At 36.2% G+C, this 14,195-nt stretch overlaps 2 protein-coding genes across 3 annotated transcripts in view; one reads left to right on the top strand and one right to left on the bottom strand.

Annotated features, from left to right (window-relative positions):
• LOC108735694 (zwei Ig domain protein zig-8) overlaps positions 1-10,184 on the bottom strand; it is a 59,104-nt gene extending 48,920 nt beyond the window's left edge. Inside the window, exon 1 of the mRNA XM_018467773.1 lies at positions 9,901-10,184. Coding sequence (XP_018323275.1) covers positions 9,901-9,949 — 49 coding nt within the window. The 5' untranslated portion in view covers positions 9,950-10,184. The remainder of the gene's footprint in view (positions 1-9,900) is intronic.
• Positions 1-14,195, top strand: part of LOC108735692 (zwei Ig domain protein zig-8) — a 202,207-nt gene that overhangs the window by 120,695 nt on the left and 67,317 nt on the right. The gene's annotated exons all lie outside the window — the stretch shown is intronic.

Here is a 14,195-nt window from a genome sequence, read left to right as displayed (position 1 = left end):
AATAATCTTATTATTATAGAAGAAATAAAGCTCATCTTTTGGGTTTTGTCGCACTCGGATCCAACAGGCATTGTTTGAAACCATTTCTGTATTCAGCGTACTCCATACTCTTTGTTGACAGTGTACGCACGTCTGCGTTTTGCTATTTATTTTATATTCGATTTAGTATTACAAATGTGTTCTCGAATTCTCTTTGGATACATTCCTCCAAAGCAAGAGATGGTTCATTGTGAATTTGAATTTGCTCCCGCGAATTGAATTTCTAACCGTTCTCGAAATTCTAACCCTAGACTCGCAGATCCGCGCACAACTTCAAATTAAAGTAAACATAAAGGAACATGGAAGGGGCCTCTTGAAGCGTTAACGGATTTCCGTTTGCCACTACTATTTTTAAAATAAAACAAATGAAAAACTACGGCTGCCATCTCGAATAGTTCTCCGGATATGGTCCCGTATACATTTAATTTTCTATTTCGGCAATTATCGTACGTCAAAACTCTCGACAGCCTTAACTCTGAAACGGTATTTCGCAGGTGGGCGCTTTTGATCTCGTCTCACTCCCCAATGTCTCGAGAAAATTTTGGTTCACTCCCATTGAAATCGGCCCATTCAATGTGAAAAAATGGGCCGCACAGTGAACTCAGGAAAACAGTAAAACTAAGGTGAGGGTAAACTCCTTGAATTGGGTTGGCTGTGGTGCGGACCAGGACGATCGGACTTAGCAGCTCCTTCATCTAAAAGTTTCCTACATCCCTTGGGCTTTGAACGGGTCCTGTTTGGGGCGTACGGGGCGTCGCGAGGCGAAGATACGAATTTTCAAGTGCGGTCCTGTTTATGAACTCGATATTTCTGAATTTGAGTTTGTGTGGACTGTAGCTGGCGAACGGTTGGTCATATCGGAAAAATTCTTTCACAGACGGACGTCCCGTTTCGGCGCGAATGTCTCAGATCGTGTTCGGCCATATTCGATGTTGATAAAAAATTCGAAATTTTAAAAAATTTTGGAATTTATTTTCATTCAAAATTATTTTTTTCCTATGGAAAACAGTACTGGCGAATTGATAGTAGAAGAATTTTTGCGATATCTCGAATGGTTCGCCAGATATGGTCCTGTAAACTTTTAATTTTCCATTTCGGCTGTAATCATACGACAAAACTCTCGACAGCTTTAACTCTGAAACAGTCATTTACAGGTGGGCGCTTTTGATCTCGTCTAACTCCTTAATGTGTCGAGAAAATTTTGGTGTCACTCCCATTGAAATCGGGCCGTTCAATCTGAAAATATCGGCCGCACCGCGGACTCAGGAAAACGGTAAAACGAAGGTGAGGGTAAATTCCGTGAATTGGGTGGACTGTGGTGCGGACCAGGACGGTCGGACTTAGCAAGTCCTTCATTTAAAGGTTTTCTACATTTCTTGGGTTTTGAACGAGAATTGTTTGGTGCGTATAGGGCGTCGCGAGGCGGAGTATATTTATGGTTTATCTTAATCTGTGAACCTTCTGAATTATTAAAACCCAGAAGTGTTTCATAACTAGGTGCAGTTCTGATTTACTAAATTTTTGGAGAATGGCTGTTAGCTTGGGAACAAAAAAGTGAATCCGTATTATGGTGTTGATGGTTTGAAGCTTATGTGCTGTCTGTGTAAACTTTTACGACGGCAGAATAATAATAGATTTAAGTGTTTATTGTTCGGGCAGCTGAATGTGCGGAATTCCCCCGTCAACTTTTCGACTTTAGCAGCTTTTGAATCGTAACCGGGGGCGACGCCATAACTTCTCTCAGATTAATACGCAAAGTTGTCTCTGTGACCCAGTTTTTCGTCACCACGCATTCTATCGTAAGTGCCACACCACCATGTGTGTCTGTTTTTGTCCCTGTCTCTGTCTCCAATACGTGTGTGTGTGTGTGTGTGTGTGTGTGTGTGTGTGTATGTGTATCAGTTTTCCCCTGGAATATACTCGCGTCAACGGTTTTAACCGGAATATCCCGAAGGTACACTTTCGTCCTCTGTGCACATAAATTTTAATACGCCGGCTACGTTTTCCAAATGTCTTTCAACAAGACGTTGCAACCCCTGAGAGACATAAATTGCCAACGTAATGCCTCGTGACGTGCCTAATTTGAGATGTCCCATATTTTACGGCCGGCCGCGAGGATTCGGGAGGGCCATTGTCTAATACTTAAATTTCTCAATGCGCTTTCACAGATTTCGGAAACACTTAAAGCTCCTACCTTTCTTTTGGACCATATTCGCCGTCATAGCATTCGACGACTGACTGAAGACACATCACCTGAGATTTTCTCGTCTCGCTTCTGACATCTTCAACTACGTATTAGCAGATAGTCTTCTAATCTAGATTAATCTAGAAAATACCACAAATGGCGCGGTAAACGCCATCTGTAGTACGATGCTACATTTTAGGATTACGTATGCCCCAACAAGGTCCATTTAAATATATGGATATCTAACCTAACCTTTTATTGAAGACTTCACATTACTGAGACTTAGCCATCATCATCATATGGTCGTCAGTCCTGGTTGGACACGCACCTTCACTCTTTCCTATCCTAATTTTCGTACAGTACTGTTATCGCGTTATCGAGGTATTTTAGATAGCACACCCTTTTGAAGAAATAGGGTCTTCAGGTGTTTGAATTAACTATTGGTCAATTCGAAGGCGGTGGCACTTGCCAAAATGTTACAGGGTCGCACTCAATCGTTACATTCATCTTTATGTATTTTCTAATAAGTTTGAGTCAGTTAATATAACATCGTTAATGTCAAGAAAGCAACAGTTTTGAATTATTAATTAACAGCAATAGTCTTTAATTAAAACAGATTTAGTTGGTTCATCAAAGACAACCCTTAAAGAATTTCTAGATTGATACTTTAAAAGAGGATTCCTAAATTGAAACTAAAAATTTCTTTTTGGGGACAGTAAAATGAAGTTCTGTGAATTCATGAAATTAAGACAAATGTTTTTTTAGCATAGTAAAAAATTGATCTTTCTTATTGGCGTTCGTTAAATCGTGTAATTCAGGTCGTTACCATTTTAAATGGTTCTTATTGTTAAATTATTATCGTTCGGAAGTTGGTTCGAACGAAAAAGTACAAAGGCTTTTGTTGTGTTGATAGTTGAAGTAGTCCTTTGACTGGAATCAATGGCCACTTCATCCGGGAAATTTTTATTCGAACAATGGGCTGTTTGATTTCCAAGTTGATAATACAAACTACCGTTCTATTACATGAAAATCCAAAGGGCTCATCGACTGCTGTACACGTAAATACTCGTTCAGGATAAATACGGTAGCTACTGGAAGGATGCTCGTCCACATCATCTTTAATTATGCCAGGATAAATTAATGGTTGATTAACTTTACCCCTGGTTGATGAAAATTCATAAATAACTTTGTAACAGGAAGTATTGTTTTAAATAGTCCAGCAATAATGTTCTTTGAAAGTCCATTAAACAAATTGTATTTTTAGTAGTTTATTTCATATGCCGATGGGCTACTTGAATGTTTCGGTTTAACGTTAATTCTGCAAGTAATTTGAAATTTAAATTGCTAACGAAATTTCGCCGGGCATTGTTCTGTTAAAAGCGAAACCAAAGCTTTAAAAAGTGAATAATTAGAATTCTAAAGCGGCTGCGGAAGAATACATCCCTGGCTAAATTAAAAAATGCTCGCCATGTTATGGTTAAAGAACCCATTTAGCCGCCTCAACAAATAATTTAATTTAAAAATAAATTTGTTCTCTGCCTTCTTCTTTTTTTTTTTGTTCCCGGTAAGTAATTTTAAATGGAAAATTTGTGAACATTATTCATTACGGTCAATTACGCAATAGAATTAATTATGAATATAAAAAGAACGGATGTACAATTAGGTAAAATGTATCGGGGTATTTAAAACAGCGAACACTTTTGAAGAAATAGGGTGTCCAGGTATTTTATTGGCCAATTCGAAGCCGGTGGCACTTGTCAAAATAGGGTCGCATCATTACATTCGTCTATATGTATTTTCTAATAATTATGATTTTAAAAAACTATATGCAGTTATAAGTAGTTATAGAAATAGGAGAACACAGGACTGTATGGAAATCAATACGACATAGGCAAAATAGGTTGGTAGGACACCTTCTCAGGCATGAAGGTCTAGTCACAGACATGTTAGAAACAGAAACTGGACTTAGGAGGGGTAGAGGTAGATCTAGATTATATTACTGTTCACAAATAGTTAAGGATGCTCCAGTTCTAGGGAAATGCGAAGTTTAGATCAGGATAGGAAAGAGTGGAGGTGCGTGTCCAACTAGTCTTAGGCTTGACGACCTTATGATGATATTCAGTTATAACATCGCCTAAAGAATTACAACCAATTAGACCAATAGTCAGTAGTCTCTTTTATAGGTTACAGCCCCTTTGTATTTATTGTCAAAACGTTAATCATTGTAAATCGTTATCCATATACTCTTTGTGAAACAAATAAGCAAAATTCATTTTAATGTATCATTGTCTTTAGTTTCAAGTACGGTCCTATTCGGTTTTTGATAATCACAAGCACATTGCGTGATTTTATTTATATTCAGTCTATCTTCGAAGTGAATGGAGTATAGTCAGTTTTTTATACCTATTTTGGAGTTACTTTGGTCGGAGATTTAACCAATAATTAGTTCGAAATCGCGATCTTCATCTGGTAGAACTTTTAGAACTTTCTCTTGAAGTCGAGTTTCGAAGATGGAAAGTCCAAGTATCTCGAAAACATTGGCGTTTTTGCTGACTATATAGTCGTGTTAGTGTTATGATATAAAAAATAAGCAGGTACACCTGTTATCATTAGTTATGATACTCAGAAAGTATGTCAAGAACCCTGTAAGTGTATCTTGTGTCTTTTTTGTTTATTCGTAAACTGGGCCGAAAAGAAAGGGACATTAGAAATCCTCAATTTCTATTGCTGCTCATAAAAACAAAAGACATTTATAGTCCGCGTTATATCGCGGAAGTTTTACTTTTATTTGCTTTCTAGAATGTGCTTTATACCTACTCCTGTAGGTGTTCTCTGAATATTCAGAACTCCGAACGGAAATTGTTTTTTATCGAGTCGGTTTATAAAAAGGTAACGTTCGAGGAAAAGCTTGCTCAAATATAAACGATTTTCTTCGCTTTATGACCGTTATGATTTCGGTCAGAGTTGAGCAACCAACAAATAACATGGGCGGTTCCTTTCTTTATTTTGACATAAAGGAACTTCTACAATTGTTAAGAAAAATCACAATAACTTTTCAAGTAGAAAAACAAAACACTACTGAATTTCACAAATCGAGAATGCTAGAAAAAGTCATCTCATGCTGAAAAGTCGTCGCTGATGTGACAAATAATGGGTAATCAATTAATTTTTGCGATGAACTTTCTCATGCATACAAAGTGAATTAACGTTTTCTACAAATGTAGCACATTTCTTTCCCCTGTCCGTAGGATTGCGTTGATTAAAATTAAAATGTTTACGTACCTAATGCATGTGACTGTGAGTACACAAATTAGTACTAATTGTTTGAAACAGTACGAATGTAAAGTATGAGGTTAGCATTTTATGATAAGCTGCACCTTCGGGTCCATTTGACCGGGGCAAAGGTATCATTCGTAACCGCGCCCTTATTAAAATCCTCGTCATTTCGTCTTCCATTTAATCAGCAAAAATGGAATCTCCCATTTAGCTAAATTATTCACGAACACCGCCTGACTTCCTTCCTTTCTCCTGTTGATTATGGAACAAGATTAGGTGGCCAATTTCGTTTTCATAACCGTAAACATCGGTTAAATGAGTGCTTTATTCACGAGTGGAGGAGCGTGACCGTCCTGCATTAATATAAGGGAACGGGTTTTACTTGGCCCATTTAGCACCATGAACCGCAAGGTGTTTTTTTAACGTTTAAGCCCAAAACAGGGATCATCCAGGTCACGAAATATTTATCAACGAATTTCTTCCTAACCAGACAATTAATGCAATATTAATTCGAAATCATTTTTTCGATTTTTTATTTACCCACTACAAACTACCTCAAATTAATGAGGGAAAAATTGTTGCTGTTGTCACACCCCCGCCGGGAATGGGACCCGGGACCTTTGGCTTTACGTACCAATGTTCTGCCAAAGTCAAAGGTCCCGAGTTCGATTCCCGGCGGGGATGTGACAACAGCAACAATTTTTCCCTCACTAAATAAATAAAAAATCGAAAAAATGATTTCAAATTAATATTGCATATTAATCCACTATTAAGTAACTAAAAATGTCATCATAGGATTTCAGACAATTAATGGTTAAATCTTATTACTATACGAGGGTGGATTGATAAGTTTCCGGCCTAACCAAGAGATGACGCCACTAGGCCTACCTTGAGGTGACATTCTATAGTACCATCCTTGGATAGCTTGTAGCTATAGTTTCAGCCCGATCTCCTTGCTAGTGTAGGTTTGACAGCACGCTGAACAAGACGCCTCTGTGGTTTTCGTAAAAATGGAAAAGCAGGAAAATCGTGCTGTCATCAAATACTTTTATTTGAAGGGGTTAACGCCGAAGGAAATTAAAAAAGAGATGGACTCAACACTGGGGACATCCTCCCCGTCATATTCAACCGTTAAGCAGTGGGTTTCCGAGTTTAAAAAGGGTCGTGTGAGCACCTCTGATGGGCCTCGCTCAGGACGCCCCGTTGAGGTCACAACTCCAGATATGATCGAAAAAATTCATCAAATAGTGCTGGGAGACCGCAGATTGAAAGTGCGTGAGATAGCTGAGACCTGTAAGATGTCATATGAACGTGTGCAACATATTTTGCACCAACATTTGCATATGGAAAAGCTCTGTGCAAGATGGGTGCCGCGTTTGCTAACAGTCGACCAAAAATTGATTCGAAAAAACATTTCTACCGCAAATTTGTCATTGTATAAGCGTAATCCAAGCGAATTTTTGCGTCGATTCGTAACCGTTGACGAAACGTGGGTCCACCACTACACTCCTGAAACCAAAGAACAGTCTAAACAGTGGATTGGACCAGGGGAACCAACTCCAAAGAAGGCAAAAACAATTTTTTCGGCGAACAAGGTTATGGCTACTGTTTTTTGGGATGCAAGAGGTATTATATACATTGATTACCTTGCAAAGGGTAATACTATCACTGGTCAATACTACGCAGACTTATTGCAACGTTTGAGCCACGAGGTGAAAATTAAACGACCTCATCTGGCGAAGAAAAAAATCTTGTTTCATCACGATAACGCACCAGCGCACACGTCAATCGTTGCGACGGCTAAAATCAACGATCTAAAGTTTGAATTGATGCCGCACCCTCCTTACTCTCCAGACCTAGCCCCGAGTGACTATTTTCTGTTCCCTAATCTCAAAAAATGGCTTGGCGGTAAGAGATTTGCGGACAATGAAGAAGTAATCGAAGCTGTAAATGGTTATTTTGAGGAGCTTGACGAATCAGTCTATAGAGATGGCATTAATAGACTGGAACACCGCTATGAGAAATGTATCAGCCTTGGAGGAGATTATGTTGAGAAATAAAAAAAAAAATTTTTAAAAACCTTGTTTTTCTTGGTCAGGCCGGAAACTTATCAATCCACCCTCGTAAGTCAATTTTAATAACTGTTTTTTTTTTTCAATCGCCGACGGTTAAACGATGTTAATTGCTGACAGTTCAACAAGGGAATTCCTTGTGATCTCCAGATAATTTTGATCTTACGTTCGAATTGAAACGAGTCGTCCAGGTCACGAAAAATGGAAGAATTTATCAGAACAATTACCTTAATTTTCTACCAAAACCTCTCATGTCCGTTGAACTAATTCGATACGTAACATCTTCGACCTCTTTTTCCTTTCTTCTTAAATGATAATAACAATTTATAACAAGAGCAATTTGTAAATAATGCTTCTTGGAAACTTCTTTCGGAAAAAATACATCGGGGAGTAGTTCGCTCACTGTTTTATGTGATGATAGGACGTGTTCATCTTGAGAGTTTTCCCTTATACAACGGCGAACAGACTTTTTAACATCGAAGAGTAAACTTTTGGTACATTGAATCGCTCTAAGAACGATTCCAAGTCGTTCGAAGGAGATGAGAAAACTATTACCTCTTCGAAAGTGCTATTTATTCGCAGATACCTTGCTACTTAAGTTTATCATACCTATCATCGTATTTGTCCGTAGTCTGTGTTAGTATTTGGTAGAAAATTAACTTGATGATTCTTTACATTTTCCTAAAACTAGAGTAATAACTAGATCCCTAATCGTATATTTTCCTGTGACATAAGAAACGTAATATCTGCACAAAGGGGATGATGAACTGTCAAATATATATGAAATATAGAACAAAAATATCTGTAGCCTGAACAGTTTCACAAACTTTTTAAATAAGATAATGCTTCCCTTTCTTCCAATTTGTAGACTTGTTTAAAACTGATAAAGAAGATAAACTACCTGATGAAGATTTCAGCCTGCGCTTCGGCTTTAAAATGTTAATAAATTAATAATTAATTGTTGATCAAAATCGCTAAACTCGAGTTTCCCATTAATGTAGAAAAAGAGTAAAAAAGGAAGAGAGAGACATTTCACCGTTAATAAAGTTGACGGAAAATTGCTAGTTCAATTTCCCTCTGTCAGATACGTACTGTACAATAAAATTTTCTCTTATTGCCAGGCATAAGTTGCTTGAGTGGTGTAATAAAGTCGAAGGCGTTAACAAAACGGTTAAGCTACTAAAAACAACGCGTTCCCTTGAGATAATTGAATTCTGGAAAAGGCTCGTTATTGCGGAAATACGTACTTTGTCGTTTCTTTTTGTAATTTGCAATCGGCATAAATTGGATAACGAATTTCGATAGGGTTGTTCTACCTTCCTTTTAAAATCACGTAAAAATAAAACAAAAAAAGGTTTATGTAGATGTTAATCGGAGTGAATCTAAAATCTGAATGTAGGCACCTACGATGCCTCTTCATTAAATATTCATGATGTCTAATTAATTTTTCCTACTCAACGCGAAGGATAATTATAATTTCAAAGTTAGAATAGGTAAGTACGCTTCGGGTGTAATAGAGTACCTGTAAGTATCTGTTTCTAGTTTGTTATAAACTTTATATGTAGGCTACAGATAGTTTTGCACGTAGACAATCTATGGCGTTTTGATTTTCTATTTTCATCGATACACTATATCGAATTTCTAAGAACGGTTCGTAATTGGAAACTTGGCTGATAGTGAGTAATTAAGTTAAACTATTTTAACTGAATGTTGCCAAGCTTTGGGTAGAAAATCAATTATGTCCCTTTTCAGTGTTAGGTAGATCTCCGGCTTCAGAAGTGTTACCCCGTGTATTAAACTACGGTTTGCATAAACTTTAATTGAAATCTACATCAATAAAATTATTTTTATTTATAAAGTAGTTCAGAACATTCATAATGGAAATACAAAACTAATACCTAGCGTTGACTTTTAACTTTAGTAGTAAGTTTTAGTTGGTTCCATTTTTGGAAACCAATAAATTACTGTAAAAGATATAGCTCTATAATTTTGTAATAATGTATCAATTTACGTTGAAAATTTAATGGGTAATAAACATTTCTCCTGATTGCTGTTACGTATCACGAAAGCGTTGTAAATTATATAGAATGCAAACTTTTACATTTACCTACCACTTAGTAGCTGTTTTATAAAAGATTTACATTTTCGATAGATTATAATTTTAAATGTTAAATTATAGAACACTTACTTAATGCAGGAAAGCAACTTTTGGTAAATGTGTAAATTTCTCGTAATATTTAACTAAAAGACAAAAGACTAAAGTTTAATTACAGCTTAACTTTTTAAACTATTTACTGTTTTTGAGACAAATAAACCTAAAGCACTTACCGATCGGACCAGATAGTAGAAGGATCGACATAAGAAACTTGTGGTACATGTTAACGACTGGAGGAATTTATTTTTTCACTGCCAAGTCATATTACTTAATGAAATTAACTTTATCGATCAATTTACTACATCGTCATCACTTATAACTCCTGGAAACACTATATCAAATATTTTCACTGCAAAAAGGCAACAAACGAAAAAAGTTTCAACACGAAATGAAAGTTTCAAATCGAGCCATCGCGAAAATTTTGATACGCGGGACTAAACAGGAGGCGATCGTCCTGGAAGAGCCGCGAACCTCGGCTAACTGCGTTCAGTTGCAGGATAATATGAAGCTGTCATGCGCCTTTACGTACTTCTTTGTTTTACCTACCACCCCCGATGGCAACTGGCCGTTTTTTACCCTTCACGACACCGGGATCGCTGATTTATGTTATGTGTTATATTTCTATTAGATTCACTATTTAACTTGCACCGTTCCCAGATGAAAAAGAAATGAATTATTGCTAAGGAAAATTTTGCGGATAAATAACCCTTATCCTGCTTTTATACAGGGTGTACAAACATTTTTAATCACAAGAAAATCAACGAAAATACAGACAACCATTTTTCTTCATACGGTTTTAATTTTCGTTCTATATTAATTTAATATCCAGTACCTAAATGTAGAAGTATAATCATCAATATTTTTCTTTTTTTTTCTTTTGAAAGTTTATTAATTTTGGTTCTTGGCATACAGCGAGATCAAAAATATTAGAGCAAGCTCATCAAAAATTCATTTATGGATATTCATGAAGAACAATTAAGGTCCATTAATAATTATTATTTATTAATCTTAAATGAGCATTTTCAAATGCCTTGAAGTTTTGAGTTAATTTCCTTTTGCTCAATTTACAACGGCAGTAGTTTGATTGTGTACTTCTCATATAATTTCAGCAATCTGCAAGTTAATTTACCTGTCGTACTAAACATAATCGAGACCTCAATGTCTGCAGAGTTAGATGCTAGTTGAAATTTCCTTTAGCAAAGAGCACCACTTTGTAAAGTGCTCGGGAATTATTCTCTTACAATTAAGATTAGCGATTTTGGCTTAAAGAGCTTGTAATGAAGTAATCTCGCAAGGAAATTAAAATCTAATTTTCCAGCTGAAAATTCAAGTTATAACTTATCAGAAGTTGGTAAAGCTGTCTGTAGTTGTTTGTGCGATCTATCAGCGAATCACAAACATAATTTAAACTGCTGGCGGTGCAACTTGAATCAAAGAACAGTTTTTACAGAATTTGTTCAAATTCGAGACTTGACTAGGCCGATACAGTAATGGGGTTCGATCAAAAAAGTCGATTATTCACTTAAATTCTGTTTTCTTTTGTTATTGTCTAAGATCAACCAGTACGCCTGTAAAGAACGCTAACAGAAATAGAAAAATTTTTGAGGAAGAAGATGCTTCGTACTATTAGTCCGATGACGTAAATGCTATCTCTCAGTAACTTAACAGTAGGTACAATTTTTGTAAATATTTTAGATAAATTAGGATTTGTTCTACGTATTTCTTCCTGCGGGTTCGATATGGAACGTGCTCTTTGTCGTTTACAGATCTGGGTTCAGTTAGGTCCCGTTTTCGCAAAAACGATTATATGAAAGTCTCTAATCCACGATTTATTATTATTATTTCCGCGCCTGTCACAAACAGGGATTTAGGGGACGGACAATCTGGGAGAGATGCGAAGACCTCTAATTCCTTAATATACCGTGACATGTGGGATACAATAAACGAGATGGGGAAGAAACAAACTTTTAATTAATATTGAATTGTTTGTTGTAACGGTTTTTATTAGCCATTAAGAACGAATTATTATTGAATTGCTCCTTCTTGAAAAGTTTAATAGTTTTTTTTTTTTAAATTTTGTGACCAGTTGATTATGTTACTTTACGATGAGGAAGAAGTAGAAAATTGTTTCCAATCCCTTGCATGCGTACCTCTTCCAATAGCCCCTCTTCTGCTTCTAATCATCGTTGTTGCCTATGTGTGTAGTTTAATATCAAATAGGAATATTGTGATATTGTTAATAAGTTACATAATTAATAGTTTCCTCAGCTACACAATATACAAAGTCCATAGTGTAGACGAAGTAAAAATGACATGTTGTCTTTTTTTTTTTTTGAAAAAGAAAAAAATACTTTCCGAAAGGATATTATGCATAAAAAGGGAGACATTAGTGTCAAAAGTTGTTAAAACTGCTTCGTATATAAGTATCCAAGTTTTGTGAATATTTCCAGTGGCTTCCCACGTTCTCATTATGCAGCTTATTTTGGACAGGGGAAGTTTTTTGGCCTGTAACGTGATTTATTGGGGTGCTTTTTATATCGATATATAAGTCGAAGAAAAAACTGAAACTTTATAAAAGATTTATTGGGAAATGTACGTACCTACTGAAATAGAACATGTTAGACGTAAGATATGTTTTATAAAATACCATCAGTGTATACATTATACATACGACAGCCCTTGTTTCATCAGGGTGAAGTTGAATCAAAATTAAACTGTATATTATTAGACACAGTCAATAAATCTTTGAAGGCACTTCTGGCTACGTCTTCATCATGATTAAGAGGTGTTTAGGAGTTAAACTCTGTATTTATATTGCAAAGGCACTTATGATTACAACCGGAGTTGAGTGAAACTTAACATTAATTATGTTTCATCTATAACCAAGGCTAAGTTCAGTTATTATTCGAGCAGAAGCAACTTATATTACTGAAAAATGAATCAAAATAATAAAATTATGTTATTTTTTCAAGTAGGATTTAAATCCATTAAAAACTCAAGATAAAAGAATTGTATATGATTAATTTGTTTTATTACACATAACTACCAGTATGCATAGTATTTGAATACATATTTCGATGCTTGCTGGGAAGTATTTTCAATCTACCTTATCGATAGAACTGTTAGCAAATTGAAGTTGGTTTAGAAAATAGCAACACTCAAAATGTAATCGAGTTATTTCCTTACATTCGATTCTATATCTTGTGTAATCTACTAAAGTAAACGGCTCAAAAGTTGCATCCAAATATTGGATTTCCAACAATAAATACGTAGAATGGATATCGTTTCGGAAATTCTCAAAATATGTCTTCTTTTGCTCAAGAATTTAACTATAAAAAACCGTAACAAAATTCAATCAAGGGAAATTTTGTTTTCTTGTTTAAATAAAATTTACGTTTGCTTTGTAGAGACAAAGTGCTAAACAATAAGAGATTAAAATATCGAAATTACCTATGTATCATGAATTTCAAAAGAGAGAGAAGTCTCGATGTCTTTGAACTGGTGCATTTTCTCTTGTGTCCCAAACGATGATAAATCTATGGAATTTTAACAAGAAGAAGGAGAAGAAGATGAACATCTGTTAGGTTAACTAGCGTCATAAACCTTAACTGCAATTCTGTGCCGTTCTCTCGGCGGTCCGTGCAGTTCCACGAAGTTCGGGGTGAGACAAGTGGGACGAAAGTGTGGAAAAGCGGATTGCGTCCCTGTTAATATTGCTAACGAGGCTGTAATAAATTTTCAGCAATGCGGGTACCTACACCTACCAACTTCCCGGACGAAGGTGCAATTTCTTTAGAAGTAGGTATAGGTCTTATCGGTAGCAAATCTGCTTAGAAGATGAGTTTTCAACCGGTTCGGAAAGGACCCGTTGGCAGAGACATAATTCCCGGTCGCCAACAAAGGAGATGAAGGGTCTCCGAATTTCTTGTATCTAAACACCTGCGTTGAGCTACAAAATTGTTTTAATTACGTCGAAGAAAAGACGAAGAAGCCTTAAAATTACATTAAATTCTTGGTCAACATTGCACGATGCCATAGTCAGTTTAAATAAAAGAAATACGATTTGCTTTTTACATTCCCATTGATTATTAATAGTGGTGAGTGGACAGTTTGACCACCCCAGTACAAAGCGGGAAGATAGAGAGGAAGCTCTTCTTCATCCTCTTTCCGGGAATTGAGTGAATGAATTGGAGGCGGTTGAAAAGAAAAGAGGAGCAAATGAAGACAGAAGTAAATTGAAAGGTTGTTGATAGATAGACCAGAGCCGGGCAAACTCGGATCTTTTGCATCCCGAGTGATCCTCAAAGTTAACCAAGTAGCTCCTCATTGATCCTGCGAGTGCGAGTGAGATGATTCTTTCCTTTTCTTATCCCTTCCATTTCGTAGATGAGTCCCCTCTTCCATAGCCAAACCCAATAGTTTTGCGAACGTAGTAACGAAAATTTTCGTAGGTATTATTTAAGTTGCG

This window comes from Agrilus planipennis, unplaced genomic scaffold, assembly GCF_000699045.2.
Source record: "Agrilus planipennis isolate EAB-ADULT unplaced genomic scaffold, Apla_2.0 scaffold86, whole genome shotgun sequence".
Taxonomy (NCBI): Eukaryota; Metazoa; Arthropoda; class Insecta; order Coleoptera; family Buprestidae; genus Agrilus; species Agrilus planipennis.
Note: the sequence above shows the minus strand (reverse complement) of the source record. Positions and strands in the feature narration are given on the sequence as shown.